This window comes from Urtica dioica, chromosome 1, assembly GCF_054948205.1.
Source record: "Urtica dioica subsp. dioica isolate 48M chromosome 1, U.dioica_male_clone48M_v1_H2, whole genome shotgun sequence".
Classification (NCBI taxonomy): domain Eukaryota; kingdom Viridiplantae; phylum Streptophyta; class Magnoliopsida; order Rosales; family Urticaceae; genus Urtica; species Urtica dioica.
The window spans coordinates 39043505-39065498 of record NC_142756.1 but is presented as its reverse complement, the minus strand read 5'-3'; the positions used below and the strand labels follow the sequence as shown (position 1 = coordinate 39065498).

General features: G+C 49.5%; 1 protein-coding gene across 1 annotated transcript; it reads right to left on the bottom strand.

Annotated features, from left to right (window-relative positions):
- Nucleotides 1-820: 820 nt before the first annotated feature.
- On the bottom strand, nucleotides 821-21565 carry LOC149407932 (uncharacterized). The gene is made up of 5 exons (XM_089622674.1): nucleotides 21277-21565; nucleotides 20758-21159; nucleotides 20526-20650; nucleotides 19977-20409; nucleotides 821-1059 (listed from the first exon to the last, which is right to left on the bottom strand). The coding sequence occupies exons 1-5, from the start codon at nucleotides 21563-21565 to the stop codon at nucleotides 821-823; spliced, it is 1488 nt and encodes a 495-aa protein (XP_089478800.1).
- Between the last annotated feature and the right edge of the window lie 429 nt (nucleotides 21566-21994).

The following is a 21994-nucleotide window of genomic DNA, read 5'->3' as shown; positions in this document are numbered from 1 at the left end:
GCCCAATCGACGGTCCAGCCGACTCACTTGGCCCGATAGGGCTTGCGCCCATCAGGACCGGTACGTCAGGGGCTCTCGCGCGCCTGCCCGGCCCAGTGGGCCTTATCTCCCCGGTGGTCGGCCCAGCTGCGGGCCTGTTCTGTGCACCCAGCCTCCATGCGGGCGGGCTGTCCTCGCCGGAGCCCGGCCCGTATGGGCCCCCCTTGCGCCCGCTAGGCTGTGGGTCGGCCGGGCTCCCCCCTTGGCTTGCGATCGGCCCAGTCGCTCGGCCTAACCCCTAGTGGGTTGGGTTCGACTTACCTAGGCCCGGCCCAATGTGGGCTAGGGTTTGCATGGGGCTCAGGCCGGACGCCGCCCCATGCCCAACATTGGTCGGCCGGCTCTCCTCGCCACCCGCCTCTAGCGGCCCTCCACCGGCGCGCGCTTTCCCGGGTTGTGCGCCCCGCCAGCGCCGCCTGGATGTAGCTGAACAACCCCACCCACGTGGTTGGGGTCTCTCCCGACACCAAGGCCAGCCTCGGCGGTATCGCCCAGGGCCGGCGCACCGTCTCCGACGCCCTCCTCGCCGGGCGCGACATCCCCCGGCCCGCGCGCCCCTCCGGCGCTGCTCGCACGTTGTCGAACGCCCCCCTGGTCGAGGGGGGTCTTCTCCGGTGGCGTCTCTAGCCCAAACGACGCCGCCCCGGGCCGGCGCACCTTCGTCTAGGCGCGCCTCGCCGGGCGCGTCCCCACCTGGGCCGCGCGTCCCATCGGCGCACCCTGGGCTCAGCCGATCGCCCCTGCCCGGTCGATGGGGGACTCCCCCGGCATCGGCCTCGGCCTAGACGGCGCCGCCGAGGGCTGGCGCGCCTCCCTCGGTCCTGGCCTCGCCGGGAGTGGCCTCTCCCAAGCCGCGCGGCCAATTGGTGCTGCTCCGGCCAGTGTCGCCCTCGCGCAAGAGTCCCCCGGTGTATCCTTCGGTCGCGTTGGCATCCTCCGGGCGGGATGGTTCGTCCTCAACACGTGAAACTCCCTCCTCGCCGGGCAGCCATGTGTCGACGGAAGAGAAACTGAGATTTTCTGTGTCAACTCTTTAGTGGAGTCAGTTGGCATTAAGCTAAACTTGGAAAAGGTTTGTGAACTTTTGAGTCCAAGTGTTTAGCTCAAGCTTTTTCATTTGGGTCCATGAGGTCACTGTCACGAATCACATCGAGTAGGAATAGTTAAACTGGAAGCTAAGTCAAAACAAGAACGAAAATTGTCAAAAGGGTATTTTTGTCTTTTGAGACATAGGATGAAATGAATGTCAATAAATTTTTTGACAAGTTCATTTGATGACTTAATGTCACTCGGCCATAATAAGATTAATTGGGCCTTGTGGATTAATTTCATTTCATAAGAATTTTATTGAAAATTCTTAATGGGCCTTTCTCATGTTGTTATGAACAAATGAAGAAGCTTCTAGAAGCTCCTTCTAGATGTGAAATGGGCGCCCAAATACCCAAGAGAAAGAGAGATTATTTTGTGCATAAATGTATCAAGATACTTGCCAAAAGAAAAAGAGGAAACAAATTTCCTCTATGAGGAAACAAGGAGAATCGGCCAAGGCAACCAAGAAGGGAAACAAAAGAGGAAACTAATCCCTTGTGGATTGAATGAGGTGGGCGCCTATGTTGATAGGAATGGGTAATAAAAGATTGCTCATAAAGGCTTGGAAAATAAGAGGAAACTACTTCTTTCCAAGGCCAACCCCTCTCCTATAAATAGGACCCTCATTCCCTTCATTTTATTCATTCCACATAAGTTAGAGATTGAGAGCCTCTCTCTCTAGAACTTGTGGCCGACTCCTCTCTCTCTCTCTCTAGTTTATTTTCGATTTTTTGTTTTGGCACCTAGGTCCTCATTCGACCTAGTGTTTAGCTCTGCGACTTCAAGACTCGTTCTTAAGTCGTAGTGTTTAAAAGTGCCCACTCACTAATTCCTTTTCTTTCGAGTGATTTAGTGATAGAAACTTTCGTGGTTGCTCGAGGTGCCGAGGAAAGAAAGAGAGACGTGCTGCGAGGAGACGAGCGTTGCAAACTTTCCAAAAGCTTCTCAAAGTTCAAGCTTCAAGAAAGGTTAGTAAACTTCTTAGCTCATAATAGTTTTTATTTATATGTACTTGCTCCTTGTCTAGGTTAGTAAAAAACCGTTTTTACTTGTAAAAGAAAATTTTTAAAATTCCGCCGCTTACCGAAGCGTTAATTATTTTCTTAAACCCTAGATCGATTCCAACAAATGGTATCAGAGCTATGGTCAAAGAGATGCATGTACATGTTTTTAAAATTATGAGCTTGAAAATCGTTTTCGAAAGTGTTATCGGCCCGACGAGGTCCGACGGCTCGATCGACATCTCGGGCGGCCGAGCAAGCTCACTCGGCCAATGGCCGAGTGAAACCCTAGCTTCCAGCCCACACTCGGCCGGCCCATCAACTCACTCGGCCAATGGCCGAGTGAGCCTTCTCTCGGCCCAGGCCCATCACTCGGCCAATGGCCGAGTGAACTTCTCCATATGTTCACTCGGCCAATGGCCGAACGAGATCCACCATGCTCACTCGGCCCATGGCCGAATGAGGCCTCAGACGTCCCAGCGTGTTCGCCCGGCCAAGGGCCGAATGAAGTCTCCAGCCGGTCCACCATGCTCACTCGGCCGACCGCTGGATGAATCTTCTCTCGGCCCAGACTCTTCACTCGGCCAATGGCCGAGTAAAGCTCACCCGGCGTCCATTCCTTCACTCGGCCATTGGCCGAGTGAATCTCCCTCGGCAGCCATCGTCTCACTCGGCCATCGGCCGGCTGAGCCTCACTCGGCCAAGTGACCCTCAACACGTCCCTTGGTCGCCTATAAATAGGGGGTCCATCCCCTAGTCCAGGTAATCCGAATTTGAGTACTGAAACGCTGTCGAACTCGTACCTCGCTCGTTTCTCTCAAGTCTCGACCTCTAAACACTAAACCCTCTACAAACCACCTCAATCCTACTAATGTTGAGCGTCGGAGAGGTAAACAGAGGCAACCCCTCTGTTTCCCCTTTGTAGTTCACACCTTCTTTGCTTACTTTTCAGGTGCTTGGACGAGACAGGGATCACTTACAGCTAAGGGACGGCTTGGGATACCAAGCCCGACACGCTCGAGTCGAGACGAGACCACTTTGTCCGGCCTTGGGTCTAACCGTCTGCGACTCCAAAATCGTTGTCCGAAAAACTGCGACAACATTTTGGCGCTAGAAGGAGGGGATCTCTCGACCTTGACGACGCATTCCCTCTACCAGTCTTCTACCTTTGTTCTCACGACTCTCGAGAGATGAGTCACATTCCCACCACCTCCGCGGGTACCCGAGCGACGAGCTCGAGGTACGGTCTTCGACGCCTCGCACATCGTCTTGAAGGGCAACCTCGCGATAGCGAGAGCCAGCCCCAAGACCCGATGATTGACCCCGAGGCCGAGCTCCGAGAGGACACGGCCCGGCGGCTTGCGGAGCTCCTTGACCACCCCGGCGTCGACGGTACGCTCATAGCCGACCTCCTCTTCTATGACATTGAAGATAGGTCCGCCCAAGACGACTCCGACCCCGAGTATGTGGGGGAGTCGAGGACCAACGAGGCAACGCCTAGCCTTGCCCCTTTGCGGCCCGAGAGGTCCAACAATGCTCTGGCCGGGCCGTCTCACCCAGCGCGGCAGCAGGCACGGTCACACTCCCGGGGACTCGCCCCCTCGGTTTCAATAGGCGGCCGGACACGGCCCCTCGCCGAGGAGAGAGCGACTCTGGTCGATGATGGGGCCGATAGCCGAAGTGCCCGCCGGACGGTCCGACCAAGGGCGACCTCGCCTCGCCCCGCACCAAGCGTGGACCTTAGAGAGCGCTTGACGGCGCAGAGAAACTCCCGAGGGGAGGATCTCCGCCAAAGGCTAAACTCTCGAAGGGACGCGCTCCCCGCTGCAACTCTCGGCCGGCCTCAGGCCAACGTCGTGGACCAAGCGTCCAACGAACGCCAACCAGTGACTCCCATGGCCCCGACGGTCGGCCCCGCTAACGGGCTCGACATGGTCACAATGATTCAGAGCCTCCAAAATCAAATCATAGAAATGAGGGAGTCTGGGAGGCAAAGGCCGTACGGAGGGATCGAGGAATCATACTCTCCCTTCGCCGCACAAGTCCTCGCACAGCCATGCGTGGGAAACTTCAAGTTACCGTCCATTCCCCCCTACGATGGACGTACGGATCCCCACTTCCACGTCCAACACTATGAGATGTGGATGACGATGCAAGGGCAGACGGACGCCACCCTCTGCCAAGCCTTCAGCCTGACCCTCACAGGGTCGGGATTCGAGTGGTTCCGAAGTTTGAGGCCGGGAAGCATCCCGTCTTTCCGGGCCTTACGAGAGGCGTTCCTCGCCCGATTCGCCACCCTCGTGGCGCAGAAGAAACCAAAGACCCACCTCCTCTCTATCCGACAAGGAAGAGACGAGACGTTGAGACAATACCTCGCTCGCTTCATCGAGGAGTCTCACAAGGTCGAAGGATTCGACGACAGGGACGCCATCACGGCGATCACTGAGGGAGTACGCACGAGCGACTTCCTCAAGTCTATTGTTGGCCAAGTCCCGCGTGACATGGCGGAGCTAATGACAAGAGCCCGCACATACATGGGAGTCGAGGATTATCTCGATGGCCGAGATGGCCGAAAGTCAAGAGGACAGGGGAGTCGCCGCCGCGACGATCGAGACGAAGATCGTCCCGACCCCCGAAAGAGGAGGAATAAGGGAAGCCAGGCCCCTAACGGCCGTTCCCTCCCTGGGCCGAGGCCGCCACATGTCGACAGCTTCCGAAAGTTCTCGCCATTCACTCCTCTGAACACTTCGCCGGAGCGAATCCTAGCTCTGCACCGTGACAAGTTGGGGAGTCCGACCCCTCTCACGAAGGATCCCGCCAAGAGGGATCAAAGCAAGTACTGTGACTACCATCAGGATCACGGGCACCTGACATCAGAATGCTATCAACTCAAGCGTCAGATTGAGGCCCTGATTCAAGATGGGAAGCTGAAAGAATACGTCCTTAGAACTATCGGGACGGCCGCGGCGTACGGAGGCCGCCCGCGGCAAGGAAAGAAAGGTCCGGCGACGGTGACTGTCACGGACCGCGCGGCAACCGAAGAACCAGAGAGCTCGCAACTTCACGTCGTGGGCGCGATCTTGGGCGGCCCGGAGTTCGGAGACTCGGCTACGCAAAGGAAGAGGTACGTGCGCGAAGTTTCCCAAGGGAAAATAGCGCATCACATCAACCATACGTACGAGGCCCCTCCTCCAGCCCCCTTTGAATCCATGTTCTTCACCGGACAAGAAGCGGCGCGAATACTCCATCCACACAACGACGCGATAGTCGTCTCCGCCCCGGTCGCCAACAACCTCGTCCGGAGAATCCTGATCGACAATGGAAGCTCCGCCGACATAATCTTCAAGTCGACATTGGATAGGATGAAGCTATCCGGGATGAGACCGACCCCTATCTCAACCCCGCTCTTCGGCTTCTCCGGGGAGAGGGTCATGACGGAGGGAACTATCGACCTCCCGGTTACCTTCGGTACGCCGGGGGGGCTCGATTTGACTAGCTTCCAGTTTAACTATTCCTATCGATGTGATTCGTGACAGTGACCTCATGGACCCAAATGAACAAAGCTTGAGCTAAACACTTGGACTCAAAAGTTCACAAACCTTTTCCAAGTTTAGCTTAATGCCAACTGACTCCACTAAAGAGCTGACACTGAAAATCTCTCGGTTCAAATGAATTTGTTTTCTACTCAAGAATTCGACCTAATTATGATGAGCGGATCCACTGAATATTATCTATGTTTACCCTTCATGAATTTCATCAGCTAGTCGGGATTTACTAAATTACCATTTTACCCTTCTAGTTGTTATTTCCTCAACTCCTTTGTCGCTTGTGAATAAGTTAGAAACAATGTATCGACGAGGAGCTAACAAGTCACATTGTTTCATCCAAAAGAGTCAGGACTCAATTTGGACACTGGCCAGTTCATTTATTCACACTCCAAGGAACAAAGCATGAGGTGACATACATTGCATTTCAGCAATCTTGTACATGAATTCCATATCTATGAGAACTTCACAAAGTTACTCATGACAGACTAACAGCTTAGTACTTCACCAATAGGCCTTGTTCGGAATCACATAGTGAGTCCGAACTTTGACTTTCTCAAATGAGAATACTAAGGTGTGAAATGGCATGTCTCATTTCAGGATTAAGGTAAGCATGATGCAATTCATACATAGTGACTTCGAGACATAACAGGTCAAATGGTTTGTTCTTATATTGTCTCTAGAAGTGCACTGGTCAATTCAGTACCTTCGGAAGATACCTAGAAGAACTATAGAGTCCCCAACTCTCAATGCCTCATAACCAGACATCATAGAGTCTTCTAACAATCGTACTGAGGTCAATAGTCCTTTGACCCTGAGATTGCGAATATATCGTTTTAAGCAAACTACGAAGAGTTTGTTCATGCAAATCTACATTTGTCTCTTCGTAAGTTGTTTAGTTTGTTTATGGACTAAAGACTAATGTTTTATCATAAAGCTTCAGACAATGAAGATTGAATGAACGTTTCAAATTTTTATTAATGAATAAGCAATTACAAGAAAGAGTCTTTGTAAGACTATATGACATCAAATGTACATAAATAGACACTACTACTCTTCTTGTGGGCACCATTGACAACAGCAAAGACGCCTCTGCGGTGCGCCATAAGCCATCCCCGAGATGCAGGCTAAAGACGCCTCCGCGGCGCGCCGTAAGCCATCCCCGAGATGCAGGCTAAGACGCCTCCGCGGCACGCCATAAGCCATCCCAGAGATGCAGGCTAAGACGCCTCCGCGGCGCGCCACAAGCCATCCCAGAGATGCAGGCTAAGACGCCTCCGCGGCGCGCCACAAGCCATCCCAGAGATGCAGGCTAAGACGCCTCCGCGGCGCGCCACAAGCCATCCCAGAGATGCAGGCCGAGACGCCTCCGCGGCGCGCCATAAGCCATCCCAGAGATGCAGGCTAAGATGCCTACATGACGCACCTAAGACGCCTACATGGCGCACCTAAGACGCCTACATGGCGCACTTAAGACGCCTACATGGCGTAACCAAGACGTCACTCGTGACGCACCTAAGACGCCTACATGGCGCAACCAAGCCGTCACTCGTGACGCACCTAAGATGCCTACATGGTGCACGTAAGACGCCTACATGGCGCAACCAAGTCGTCCCTCGCGACACACCTAAGACGCCTACATGGCGCACCTAAGACGCCTACTTAGGCGCACCTAAGACGCCCACATGGAGCAACCAAGTCGTCCCTCGCGACGCACCTAAGACGCCTACATGGCGCACTTAAGACGCCCACATGGCGCAACCAAGTCGTCCCTCGCGACGCACCTAAGTAGCCTACATGCCGCATCTAGGCCATCCCTTACGACGTGCCTACGATGCCTAATCGCAACGCACTAGAAGCCGCCATAAGGCGCACCTGAACCGCCACACTAGGCACAGTTCAAGCTATCTCCGCCACCGCCGACTGAGCACGATCACACCCACCTTGGGAGACTCTCCATTCCGTGCGAGCTAATCAAAGCTTCTCGTAAAAACTCGCAAACTCCGCCTCTGAGCGATAACCTCGCTCGGCCTGAGCTAGCTGAGACTTCACTCGAGCAAGCTCCTCCTGGAAGAGTCCCAGGCGACAAATGAGGTCGTGTAGAACCTCCTCGAGTCAAGTCATTCTCCTCGAGTCGAATCTCGCTCCTTGAAACGAGTCAGTCTACTCGAGTCGAGACGCGCTCCTCGAGTCGAGTCATTCTCCTCGAGTCAAGCTTCGCTCCTCGAGTCGAGGCACGCTCTCCTTAAGTCAAGCCTTGCTGCTTGAGTCAAGTCATTATCCTCGAGCTGAGCCTTGCTCCTCGAGTTGAGTCACTCTCACCGAGTCAGTCTCCTCAAGTCAAGCATCGCCCCTTAAGTCGAGTAGCCCTCCTTGGGTCGAGCCTTGCCCCTCGAGTCGAGTCATTCTCCTCAAGTCGAGCATCGCTCCTCAAAGTCGAGTCGCTCTCCTTGAGTCGAGTCTTGCTCCTCGAGTCAAATCATTCTCCCCGAGTCGAGCATCGCTCCTTAAGTCGAGTCGCTCTCCTTGAGTTGAGCCTTGCTCCTCGAGTCAAGTCGTGATCCCGGAGTCGAGCATCGCTCGTTAAGTCGAGTAGCCCTCCTTGAGTCGAGTCTTGCCCCTCGAGTCGAGTCATTCTCCTTGAGTCGAGCATCGCTCCTTAAAGTCGAGTCGCTCTCCTTGAGTCGAGCCTTGCTCCTCGAGTCAAGACATCCTCCTCGAATCAAGCCTTGCTCCTCAAGTCGAGTCACGGCCTCCTCGAGTCGAGCCTTGCGCCTCGAGTCGAGTCACCCTCCTCAAATCAAGCCATGCTCCTCAAGTCGAGTCACTCTCCTCGAGTCATCCCCCTCGAGTCGAGCATCACTCATCAAGTCATTCTCCCCGAGTTGAGTCTTGCTCCTCGAATCGAGTCATACTCCTCGAGTCGAGCATTGCTCCTCGAGTAGAGTCATATTCCTTAAAGTCCAGCCAATCTCCTTGAGTCGAGCCTAGCCCCTCGAGTTGAGACTTGAGTCGGCTCCCCGAGTCGAGCCTAGCCCCTCGAGTTGAGACTTGAGTCGGCTCCCCGAGTTGAGCTTCGCTCCTCGAGTTGAGACTTGATTCAGTCTCCTCAATTCGAGCTTCGCTCCTCGAGTCGAGCCTTGAGTCAGTCTCCTCGAGTCGAGCTTCGCTCCTCGAATCGAGCCTTGAGTCAGTCTCCTCGAGTCGAGTCCCGCTCCTCGAGCAAGCACCTGGAGCGACGTGAAGAACAGGTTAGCCAAAGCAGAGACCCGCACTCACGTCTGGGGAATAAGGGCCGATCTCCCGAGCGCAGACGGAGAAGCATCGCCAGGGCTGGGATGGCGGATGCCCCGTGAGACCGACTTATGCTTGGTGCGCGATCAAACTTTGAGTGTTGACCCCCGAGCAGTCGAAGCCCTCCGGTGCGGCAGAGCCTTCCGCCAGGTACCACTCCATCTTCTCAGAGCATCGGCCCACAGCATCAGCCTCCGTCTCCGGGACCTCGGAACGAGCACGCCTTTGCGAAATGCAAAAGTGCAGTCGCCTTCCAAGCTGGCCGAGATGGGCGCCATGATCTTCCCCGGATTGGTCACGATTACACGATCGTCGCCCTGCTATTCACCATCGAGTCCCACGGACTCCGCTTGAAAATATCCTTAAACAAAACGTGACTTCACCAAAAGACCAACTGACCGCGACACGCCTGTACGCCTCTACACAAATGCACGCCCTACTTGCGCGTGCATATCCTCTTTGCTCCGGGGCTAGAGCGACGGATGCAAGCGCGTTCGCCTCGACCACGTTGAGCTACGCCTCCTATCCGCTTGGATCCTCCTCCACGTGTCGATCACACACTCGTGTCGAGAAAGACGGAAAAGTGAGAAAGAGCACTTACAATTGTGAGAGTATTCTTTATAATCACAAAGGCTTCGCAACAGTGAAGCTCTAGGAAGTCTATTTTCCTCAAACACCCGGCGAAAACAACTAAAAGTTCACCGCACGGGGCCTCCCGAGCAATGAACTTGGGGGGCTAATGTTGTCGGTCATTTTCGGAAAATCCGAAACGCCAAGAAGGCACGTCGCTCAAAGGGCCGATGGTCAGGCCGGAGGTCCTGAAGAGCGGCAAGTCTTCAAGACCTCGCCCAAACTCTTGACTCCTTGAGTCGAGCCTAGCCCCTTGAGTTGAGACTTGAGTCGGCTCCCTGAGTTGAGCTTCGCTCCTCGAGTTGAGACTTGATTCAGTCTCCTCGAGTCGAGCCTTGAGTCAGTCTCCTCGAGTCGAGCCTCGAGTTGAGTCACTCTCATCAAGAAGAGACCTTCATATTTCGCATGGCAAGCGTGGTATCCGAAGACCCCTAAGGCCCACTCAAGAGGCCGACAAGAAGGACCATGCACCACGCGCCCATCGGCGAAACCGCCGCGCAGCACGTCGCGCCGGCCAGCCAGGCACAGCAAGCCACGCGCCGCGCCGGGAAGACCGCGCGCCGCGCCAGGCAGACCGCGCGCCGCGCCAAGACGCGCCCGTGCCGCGCGCCCCATGCGCCGCGCACCCCGCGCCGCGCGTCCTGCGCCGCACATCCAGCGCCGCGCATCGCGCGCCGCGCCCCCTACACCGCGCGCGTTCCTAGTCCCACATGGACGCCAAAGGACCTCTTTGGGGTCCTCAAACACCTATATAAACCCCCTCCCACTGAGGGGAAATCCATCTCTTCATCTCCTATCGACACGCTCGATTTCTTACTCTTCTCTGCTTCTCTTGATGCCATTTTTGGCCTGAAGCAGTCTCTCTACTCTCCCTCTCGTTCTCAGAGGCTCCGAAGCACTCACGGGAACTTCCCGGACGTCGCTCCCTCTGACCGAACGTTCTCCGGTGCTCAAGCACGCCTCTAGGGTTCTCGACTAGAGTTCCCCTCGCGCGTCTAACACGGTAGACGCGTACGCGATCTCTGAGGTTCTGAGACGCTGCCGAGGACTCCTCGCGCCTCGTCTCCTTCGTCGAGCACGCTTCTCCATCTAGGTTCCACGCCTCATACTACGTCCTACACGCTTGAACTACGTTCTGACCTGATCCCACACACGGGTACGTAGGCAGCCGACACACAAGGCACGGTCACTCCTCCTCCTCACCCCCTACCTCTCCCGAGAGGCGGTTTGATCGGAGAAAACCCTAGCTCGAGACTATCGAGTTCACACTCTTGGCCCGGGTGCGATCACTTGGTCCGGCCTTGGATCGAACTGCCCGAGGTTATAAATAGTTGTTCATTTTCGTGCGACAACAGATGTGTGTAGTCCTTCATGCCTAACCCCTCTCGATGTTGGTCGAAGACCTTGTTCGCTATGGCCTTGGTGAATGGATCTGTTAGGTTGTCCACCGTTGAGATCTTCTTCACTTCCATGTTTCTGCGCTGTAGGATTTCTCGAATCAAATGGTATTTCCTCTCCATATGCTTAGAGTGCTTATGGCTTCGAGGTTCCTTTGAGTTAGTGACAGCCCCACTATTATCACAATAAAAGATCATGAGCTCGTCGACGTTTGGAACAACTTCCAAATACTTAAGGAATTTTCTAAGCCATACAGCCTCTTTGAATGCTTCGCAAGCAGACACATATTCTGCTTCAATTGTGGAGTCAGCAATGCAAGATTGCTTAATACTTCTCCACACAACAGCTCCATCATTAAGGATGAACACAGATCCCGAAGTGGATTTCCTGGAATCCTTATCCGCTTGAAAATCGGAGTCGGTATAACCCGTCATAGTCAGGTCAATACCTGAATATGTAAGCATCAAGTTCCTAGTTCTTCGAAGATACTTGAGAACATGCTTAACAGCAATCCAGTGCTCGGGTCCAGGGTTGGATTGGAAATGGCTAACTACGCCAACGGCGAAACATATATCAGGTCTAGTGCAATGCATAGCATACATGAGGCTTCCTACGGCAGAGGCGTAAGGAATTTTCTCCATGTCTTCAATCTCTTGTGCAGTCTTGGGAGACTTGTCCTTAGAGAGTGAAACTCCATGCCTAAAGGGTGTTTGGCCCTTCTTGGAGTCTTTCATCAAGAAGCGATCCATCACCTTAACAATATAAGATGCTTGAGAGAGCGACAGGGTCCGGTTTTTCCGATCTCGAAAGATTTGGATCCCCATAATGTACGCGACTTCTCCTAGATTCTTCATGTTGAATTGCTTTGCTAGCCAGACCTTAACCTTAGATAACTTACCCACATAATTACTTATGAGTAATATATCATCGACATACAGTACCAGAAACACAACATTACCTTCGTGTATTAACTTGTAAACACAAGGCTCATCTATTGACTGTTCAAAGCCGAAGCTTTTCACAGTTTCATCGAATCTAATATTCCATGACCTAGATGCTTGCTTTAGTCCATAAATGGACTTAAAGAACTCACAAACCTTTGTCTCTTGACCTTCTTCCACGACACCGTCAGGTTGAGCCATATAAATGCGCTCGTCAAGATTGCCATTCAGGAAGGCCGTCTTGACATCCATTTGCCAGATCTCATAGTCGAGAGCTGTAGCTATGGATAGAAGTATGCGGATGGATTTAAGCATCGCGACTGGCGAGAAGGTTTCTTCATAGTCAATCCCTTCTTGTTGGGTATAACCCTTAGCCACAAGTCGTGCTTTGAATGTCTCGACGTTCCCATCCGGATCCCTTTTCTTCTTGTATATCCACTTACACCCTACGGGTTTAATCCCTTCAGGAAGGTCTACAAGTTTTCAGATTTTGTTGACATACATCGAGTGCATTTCAACTTTCATGGCGTCAAGCCAAAGGTTTGATTCAGAACAAGCCATCGCTTGGCTATAGGAAACAGGGTCATCCATGTCGGAGACGGCTACGAGAGAGTCTCCATAGAACATGTACCTGTCAGGCTTTTGAGTAGCCCTCCCACTACATCGAAGTACTACTTGACAAGATTTTGATGAGTTAGGTTGTGTTTCAGTTGGGGTAAGAATAATTCTTACAGATGAGGTAGAAGCTTCCTCACCCGACTTTTCTTAAAGCACAATTTTGCTTCTAGGTTTCACGTCTTTCATAAAGTCCTCCTCAAGAAAATGAGCATTCATGCTAACGAAAGTCTTATCGTCCTCGGGACTATAGAAAATGAAACCTTTGGTTTCCTTTTGATATCTAACAAACAGACACAATTCTAACCTACTAGCCAAATTGCTAGTCTTTTGCCTCAGCACGTGTGCAAGGCAACCACTAATTTTGATGCGGCCAAGATTTACTTTACGACCAGTTCATCGTGCATAAGGAGTACTAGGAACCTTTTTAGACGGAACTTGGTTCAGAATGTAAGCGGCTGTTTCGAGGGCATCTCCCCAAAAGGAAAGAAGGAGTGATGAGTAACTCATCATTGATCTAACCATCTCCATAAGAGTTCGGTTTCTTCTCTCAGACACTCCGTTTTGTTGAGGTGTGCTAGGTGCGGTAAGCTGAGGAGCAATACCTTCTTCTTTAAGAAATTCATCGAACTCTCCAGACATATACTCACCGCCTCGATCAGATCGAAGGGTTTTCATCACTTTGCCAGTTTTCTTTTCCACTAAAGCCCTAAAGACCTTAAATACGTTAAAGGTCTCGGATTTGTGTTTGAGCAAATAGACAAAACCGTATCTTGAGTAATCATCTGTGGATGTAACAAAGTATTCGTATCTACCACGTGCCTGTTGACTGAGCGGATCGCTTACACCAGAATGTACTAGTTCCAGCAACTCAGTGGCTCTTCGACCCTTATCAGAGAAAGGTCGCTTGGTCATTTTGTCTTCTATGTGAGATTCACAAATAGGTAGTGAACCTATTGCAGAGGCTTGGAGTGGACCGTCCCTCACAAGTCTCTTAATTCTGTCTAGACTGATATGACCAAGTCTTACGTGCCAGAGGTATGTTGATTTTGTTAGATCGGAGGATTCAGAAAGTTTGATCCTCTTTGGCTCCCTAATTAGATCATTATCTATTTCGGTGTCTAAAAGAGAAGGTTGAGTGGGATAGATGTAGAAAAGAGCATTCTTCATACATGCATCAGGGACAAAAGAATTATCAGGAAACAAAATACGAATTCCATTCTTAATGAACTTTAAACAATAATCTTGCTCAAGAAGACGACCAACGGATATTAAGTTCTTTCCAAAGGTAGGAACAAAATAAACATTATTCAAGTTTAAAGTGCGGTCTTCAAAAGACAGCGTCACAGATCCCACAGCCTTCGCGGACACCAGGCTCCCATCACCCCATTTGAAACAAAAGTCGCCTTCCTCTAAGCTTTTGGTTTTCTTGAAACCATTCAATGAACAACAAATATGGTTAGTAGTAGCGGAATCAAGAATCCACGTTGATACATTATGAGCTACTAAGCATGCTTTGGTAATTAGTACAATGCTATGTTCCTTTGCTTTGAGATAGGCAGGACAACTCTTCTTATCGGCCTTGTGAGGTCTCTTCTTAGATCTAGAAGCGGAGGCTTTGTGCTCAGTAGCATGTGCTTCTCCTTGATTCCTCTTTCTCTTAGTGAGACCTACAGCAGTGTGAAGCTCCTTCATAAGCTCGGTAAAAGTGTACTTTAGCTTGGTCATGGAGTAGTTCAGCTTAAAGGTATCGAAAGAGTCGGGGAGAGTTTCCAAGATCATATCTATTTTGGTCTCCTCGTCAATCTCAGATCCTAGGATTTCCATATTATTCAGGTAACTAATGATCAGCATCATATGGTCCCTGACAGGAGTCCCAGCCTTCATGCGACAGTTCATAAATTGTCGGACTGCTTGTTGCCTTGCTTGACGCCTTTGCCCTCCAAACATCTCAAGGAGATTGTAGAGCATGTCGGCGGCAGTCTCGATGTCACGATGTTGTTGTTGCAACATATTGTTCATCGATGCTAAGATATAGCATCTCACAATCTCATCAGATCGGAGCTAGGCCGCCAAGGAGTCTTTTTCCTCTTTTGTCAAATCATCATTCGTTAGAGGAGGACACGGGGTTGTGAGTACCCATTTGTGCTTCTTAATGTTAAGGATGATGTCGAGGTCATATTTCGAATCTACGTAGTTTTCATTTTCGAGTTTGTTCGAGGAAATGATGAAAGAGAGATGGTTGAGAGACATGTTGCTTAATTACGTTGAAACAAGTTTATGATTTAGTCTTTGGTTTAGGGTTTAAGTTTTTTTTAAGACTTTATAAAATCCAAAGGTGTTATAAACCAAACGATAATTTACTCCCTCAAGAGAAGGCTGCAAAAAATCTCCATTTATAAGTAAATGACACATCATTAATGCTTAGCCAAGATGTCAATACACCAATTTTGACTAGCCACCTTTTAAATTGGTTTGATCACTCACATCCTTTCGCAGAGCCTCGAGGGAGGATTACTAGGGATAGAGCCTAAGTGTGCAACCAACCACTTAGTCCAAAAGGTTAAATTTGAAAAACAATCCCCAAGGGGAGGCCTTGTCATCATCGTCTCACTCTCGGACGTAGCTCATTGAGCAATAATCGAAGCAAAAACGCTTTAGAGTACTCCCATTTAAGAGAGGGCCACAAGAGCGGCTCTTACTCTCACGTTAATTGCTTCTTTCATTAGTGTTGGGGATCGTGGGTTACAAACAACAAGTATAACCCTCCCACTTAGTTTATGGAGTTGGTACATCGACTCTTATAATTTTGGAAACGGATTTCCTAGTTAAAGAGCGACAGAGCGGACAACTAGAAAAGAATCCTAGATCTTCATGTTCAGAGCAATGTTAGTGCATAAAGGCACAAGGTACATACTCGGATCTTTTCCTATTTTCTATTCGGGAAAGTGCATGAGGGAAGTGTGAACTTTAACTCACTCGAACACTTGAAAGTTTGATATTACACATCTTTTTATTTTTCGGCTCGTCAACGAGGAGACCTCCCGCTCAAATTTTCAAGAACATATAGATTTTGAACATATGTGATATAGATATAGTTTTGAAAATATTTTGAAAACTTATTTGATTTGGATGACAAAATATTTTCAAGTGTGAAAATGAAAACGGTTTTTCAAAATTCAAACTAGTTTTGTAAAAACTCAATTTCAATTAAACTTTCAAAAATCGAAACATTTTAATCTTATACATTATGTTTACAATCTTATGAAAAACATTTTTCCTCAAGAAAATTTTCTCAGTAGAGTTCTATAACTCATGGTAGTGGGGCTGAAAATCCGGAATTCTAACAAATTGGACTTTCGGAACAGCCGCGCACCACGGAGTAAAATCACCATAACTGGCGGCTCCGATGTCCTTTTGACCCAAAACTGGTGGCATTGGAAAGACGACAGACAGACCTTTAATTTGTTTTAAGAATCATTAAATTTTGATTTCTGAGAAAAGAGTTATTCCACTTTTACTGCGGGTTTTACTCCAGCTCGAAGAAAAAGAAATAATTAAAGTTTGGTCTTTTTGGGTGCGAAAATGAATCAAATGTAACGGAACGTTTTAGGAAGTTGTTAAAGCTTTCATTTGTGTTTTATTAGCAAGGTAATAACATGATATAAAGGAAATAACAACAAGCATAAAACGATTCAAGTAAAAATAAGAAACTAGTAAGACAAGAAAACTAGTCACAAAATTTTACTCGAAATTTCTCAAACCTTTAAAACACGTTTTTCAATATAAAAAATTAAAAAATTTTAGAACTGATTCTAATGTGTTTTAAAAACATCCCAAACTCATAGAAAAACAACATGACTTTTAATTTAAAGGCAAGAACAATAAATTAAGAAAAATATAAGATTACAATTCTAACTTGTCACGAAATTAGTAAACTTTCGAAAACGATTTTCAACCTCGTATTTTTAAATACATGTACATGCATCTCTTTGACCATAGCTTTGATACCATTTGTTGGAATTGATCTAGGGTTTAAGAAAAAGTTTAACGCTTCGTTAAGCGGCGGAATTTTAAAAAATTTCTTTTACAAGTCAAACAGTTATTACTAACCTAGACAAAGTGCAAACACATGTAAATAAAAACTATTGTGAGCATAGAAGTTTACTAACCTTTTTAGAAGCTTGAACGTTGATGAGCCTTCAAAAGGTTGAAAACGTTCGTCTCCCTCGCAGCACGTCTCTCTTCTTTCCTCGGCAACACGAGCCACCACGATAGTTTCTATCACATGAATCACTCGAGAAAAAAGGAATTAGTGAGTGGGCACTTTTAAACACGACGACTCGAGAACAAGTCTCAAATTCGAAGAGCTAAAACCACTAGGTCAAATGAGGATCTAGGTTCCAAAACAAAACGAAAAATAACTAGAGAGAGAGAGAGAGGATCGGCCACAAGGTCTAGAGAGAGAAGCTCTCAATCTCTAACTTATGTGGAATGAATGAAATGAGAGGAATGAGGTGGGGTATTTATAGGAGGAGGACTACCTTTATGGCATGAGGTTCATACATTAATGCACAAAATAAACTCTCTTTCCCACTATGGCATGAACGAAATTCAGCCTTATTTTCCTTGGGTTGGACGAAATTTGAGCTTCTAGAAGGAGCTTCTAGATGTTTCTTCATTTGTTCATGACAACATAACAAAAGCCCATAAAAATTTTCAAGTAAAATTCTATGAAATGAAATTAATCCTCAAGGCCCATATTCTTTAAGTTGGCCATGTGATTTAAATTTTATTTGTCATCATATGACAATGTCAAAAAATTTATTGAAATTCATTTCGTCCTATGTCTAAAAAGACAAAAATACACTTTAGACAATTTTCACAAAACTTGTCTTGTTCTTGTTTTGACTTAGCTGCTAGTTTAACTATTCCTACTCGATATGATTTTTGACAGTGACCTCATGGATCCAAATGAACAAAGCTTGAGCTAAACACTTGGACTCAAAAGTTCACAAATTTTTTCCAAGTTTAGCTTAATGTCAACTGACTCCACTAAAGAGTTGACACTGAAAATCTCTCGGTTCAAATGAATATATTTTCTACTCAAGAATTCAACCAAATTATAATGAGTGGATCCAACGAATATTATCTATGTTTACCCTTCAAAAATATCATCAGCTAGTCGGGATTTACAAAATTACCATTTTACCCTTCTAGCTGTTATTTCCTCAACTCTTTTGTCGCTTGTGAATAAGTCAGAAACGATGTATTGACGAGGAGCTAACAAGTAACATTGTTTCATCCAAAAGAGTCAGGACTCAATTTGGACACTGGTCAGTTCATTTATTCACACTCCAAGGAACAAAGCATGAGGTGATATACATTGCATTTCAGCAATCTTGTACATGAATTCCATATCTATGAGATCTTCACAAAGTTACTCATGACATTCTCACAACTTAGTACTTCACCAATAGTCCTTGTTCGGAATCACATAGTGAGTCCGAACTCTGACTTTCTCAAATGAGAATACGTAAGCTATGAAATGGCATGTCTCATTTCAGGATTAAGGTAAGCACGATGCAATTCATACGTAGTGACTTCGAGACATAAGAGGTTAAATAGTTTGTTCTTATATTGTCTCTAGAAGTGCACTGGTCAATTCAGTACCTTCGGAAGATACCTAGAAGAACTATAGAGTCTCCAACTCCCAATGCCCCATAACCAGACATCATAGATTCTCCTTACAATCGTACTGAGGTCAATAGTCCTTCGACCCTTAGATTGCGAATATATCGTTTTAAGCAAACTACGAAGAGTTTGTTCAAGCAAATCTACATTTGTCTCTTCGTAAGTTGTTAAGTTTGTTTATGGACTAAAGACTAATGTTTTATCATAAAGCTTCAAACAGACAAGGAGGAATGAATGAACATTTCAACTTTTTATTAATGAATAAGCAATTACAAGCAAGAGTCTTCGTGAGACTTTATTACATCAAATGTATAAAATAAAGACTACAACTCTTCTTGTGGGCACCATTGAAAACACTTGGTGGGCCGAGGGCATTGGTGTGTGCACGGGCTCGGTGGGCCGAGGCCCGTCTGCCGGTCCGGCCGGTGAAGTCCAGCCGATGTGGAATGTTTTTGTTTTTCCGGCTTTCCGAGAACGACCGGTAACAAATCCGTCAGTCTTTTTCAACGCCTTGGATACGAATCGCGTTAGGGCGGCGATCCTTCCTGTCAAACTATGTACTTCTTTAACCTTCTGTGGTGACCTCATTTTCAAGATCGCCTTGATTTTTTCGAGATTAGCCTCGATCCCGCGGCGGCTCACCATGTAGCCAAGAAATTGTCCAAACTCAACCCCGAAAGTGCACTTGTTGGGGTTGAGCTTCATTTTGTAACACCGCAGGATCGTGAACATCTCCCTAAGGTCTCTGACGTGGTCGTGGGCTTTGAGACTTTTGACTAGCATGTCGTCCACGTAGACCTCCATCGTCTTGCCAATCTAGTTGGTGAACATTCGATTTACCAGCCATTGATACGTAGCACCCGCGTTTTTGAGGCCAAAGGGCATGACCTTGTAACAGTAGAGTCCGCAGTTCGTGACAAATGTGGTTTTGATCTGATCCGGCTCGTGCATGCGGATCTGATTGTACCCCGAATTGGCATCCATGAATCTTAGCAGCTCATGCCCCGCTGTGGCATCTACGAGTTGTTCGATCCTCGAGAGAGGGAAGCTATCCTTCGGGCAGGCTTTGTTGAGATCCTTGTAGTCGATGCAGATCCGCCACTTCCGGTTTGGCTTCTTTACCATTATGACATTGGACACCCACTTGGGGTGTTCCGCCTCCCTTATGAAGTTGGCGGCGAGAAGTTTGTCAACCTCTTCTCCAATGGCCTTGTATCTCTCCCTACTGAATGCCCGTATCGGTTGGACGCGTTCGGTCACCCTCTTGTCCTCATTGAGGCGGTGGACCATTATTTCGGGGTCGATCCCGGGCATGTCGGCGTGTGTCCACGCGAAGACATCCTTGAACTCACGGAGGAAGGCCGCAAGTTGGAGTTGGATCTCGGCCGGGAGTTGGGCGCCTACCTTGACTACCTGGTCAGGCTTGGCGTCGTCCAACACGACAGGAACGAGGTCGTCCGGTGTCTCCACCTTCCGATGCTCGACATCGTCCCTTTGGTCCAACTCCCCAAAGGTGCCTCCTTCCTCGATTTTGCACGGGAATTGTTCTCCAAGCTGGAAGACGGTACTCACCATCTACCCCTTCATCTTACCATCCACCCCCTGAATGTAACACATTCTCGCCATCGATTGGTCTCCCAACATTATGGCGATTCCCTTCTCGGTCGGGAATTTCATCATCAGATGATAGGTGGAAGTTATGGCCTTCAGTCGATTGAGAGTCGGGTCACCTATGATGATGTTGTAGGTGGAAGGTTGATCCACAACCAGGAATGACATGATGTGAGTGACCTCGATTCCCCCAGGAGTCCCGAAGTTGACCGGGAGGTCGATGGTACCCTCTGTCATTACCCTCTCCCCGGAGAAGCCGAAGAGCGGGGTCGAGATAGGGGTCGGTCTTAGTCCGGTCAGCTTCATCCTGTACAGAACTGATTTAAAGATGATGTCGGCCGATCTGCCGTCATCAATCAGGATTCTTCGGACGAGGTTGTTAGCGACCGGCGCCGAGACGACTATCACGTCATTGTGCGAGTGTAGCACTCGTACCGCCTCTTGGTTTGTGAAGAACATGGACTCAAAGGGGGTTGGAGGTGGAACCTCATATGTGTGGTTGATGTGATGGGCTATCTTCCCTTGAGAGACTTCCCGTACGTACTTCTTCCTCTATGTACTGGAGTCCCCGAGCTCGGGTCCTCCCATGATCGAGCCTACAAGGTGCATTTGCGAGCTCTCTGGTTCATTGTTTGATGTTCGGTCAGTAACGGTTACCATTGTATTACCCTTCTTTTCCTGCCGCGGCCGTCCTGGATCGTTTTGAGGACGTATTCCTTCAGTTTCCCGTCTTGGATGAGGGCTTCAATCTGACGCTTATGCTGGTAGCACTCCGACGTCAGGTGCCCATGGTCTTGGTGGTATTCGTAAAACTTGCTTCGATCCCGCTTCACAGGATCCTTCGTGAGGGGAGCGGGACTTCCCAGCTTGTCGCAGTGCAAAGCCAGGATCCGCTCTTACGGAGTGTTGAGGGGGGTGAATGCTGAGAACTTTCGGAAGCTGTCAACATGCGAGGGCCTTGGCCCGGGGAGGGAGCGACTGTTAGGGGCTGGCCTCCCTTATTCCTCCTCTTTCGAGGGTCGGGGCGATCCCCGTCCTGGTCGTCACGACTGCGACCACTTTGCCCGCCAGCTTTCCGGCCGTCTCGGCCAACGAGGTAGTCCTCGATCCCCATGTAAGTGCGAGCACTTGACATGAGCTCCGCCATGTCTCTTGGGACTTTTCTGACGATGGACTTGAGGAAGTCGCTCGTGTGAGCTCCCTCCGTGATGGCTGTGATGGCATCCTTATCGTTGTATCCCTCCACCTTGTGGGACTCCTCGGTGAAGCGGGCCAAATACTGCCTCAAGGTCTCGTCCCTCTCTTGCCGGATGGACAAGAGCTACGTCTTCGACTTCTTTTGCGCCACTAGGGTGGCGAATCGAGCGAGGAACGCCTCTCGCAAGGCTAAGAAGGACTGGATGCTTCCCGGCCTCAGACTTTGGAACCACTCAAACCCTGACCCGGTGAGAGTCAGGCTGAATGCTTGGCACAAAGTGGCATCTGACTGCCCCTGCATGGACATCCATGTTTCGTAGTGCTGGATGTGGAAGTTCAGGTCCGTCTGCCCATCGTAAGGAGGGCTGGACGGTAGCTTGAAGTTCCCGACGCATGGCTGCGCCAGGATTTGAGCGGCAAAGGGAGAGTAAGATCCCTCGATCCCACCGTACGGTCTTTGCCCTCCCAATTCCCTCATCTCGATGATCTGGTTCTGGAGGCTTTGGATCATCGTTACCTGTCGGCGCTAGTTGGACGCTTGGTCCCCGACATTGCCTGAGGTCGGCCAAGAGTGGCAGTAGGGAGCATGTTCCTTCGAGAGTTAAGCCTTTGACGGAGGTCCTCCCCTCGAGAGTTCCTCTTCGCCGTTAAGTGCTCTCTCAGATCCCCACTTCATGCTTGGTGGGGCGAGGCGACCCTTGGTCGGGCCGTCCGGCGAGCGTCTCGGTTGTCGGCCCCACATCATCGGGGGCGGCTCTCTCCCCTGCGAGGGGTCGCATTTGGCCACCTCTTGAAACCGAGGGGGCAAGCCCCCGAGACTGGGAGCGCGAACATTGACGTGTCGGCGGGGCTGGCCCGGTCGTGGCATCCCTCGTCCTTTCGGACCGGGAACGTACGAGGCTAGGGGTTTCCTCATCGGTCCTAGACTCCCCCTCGTAAT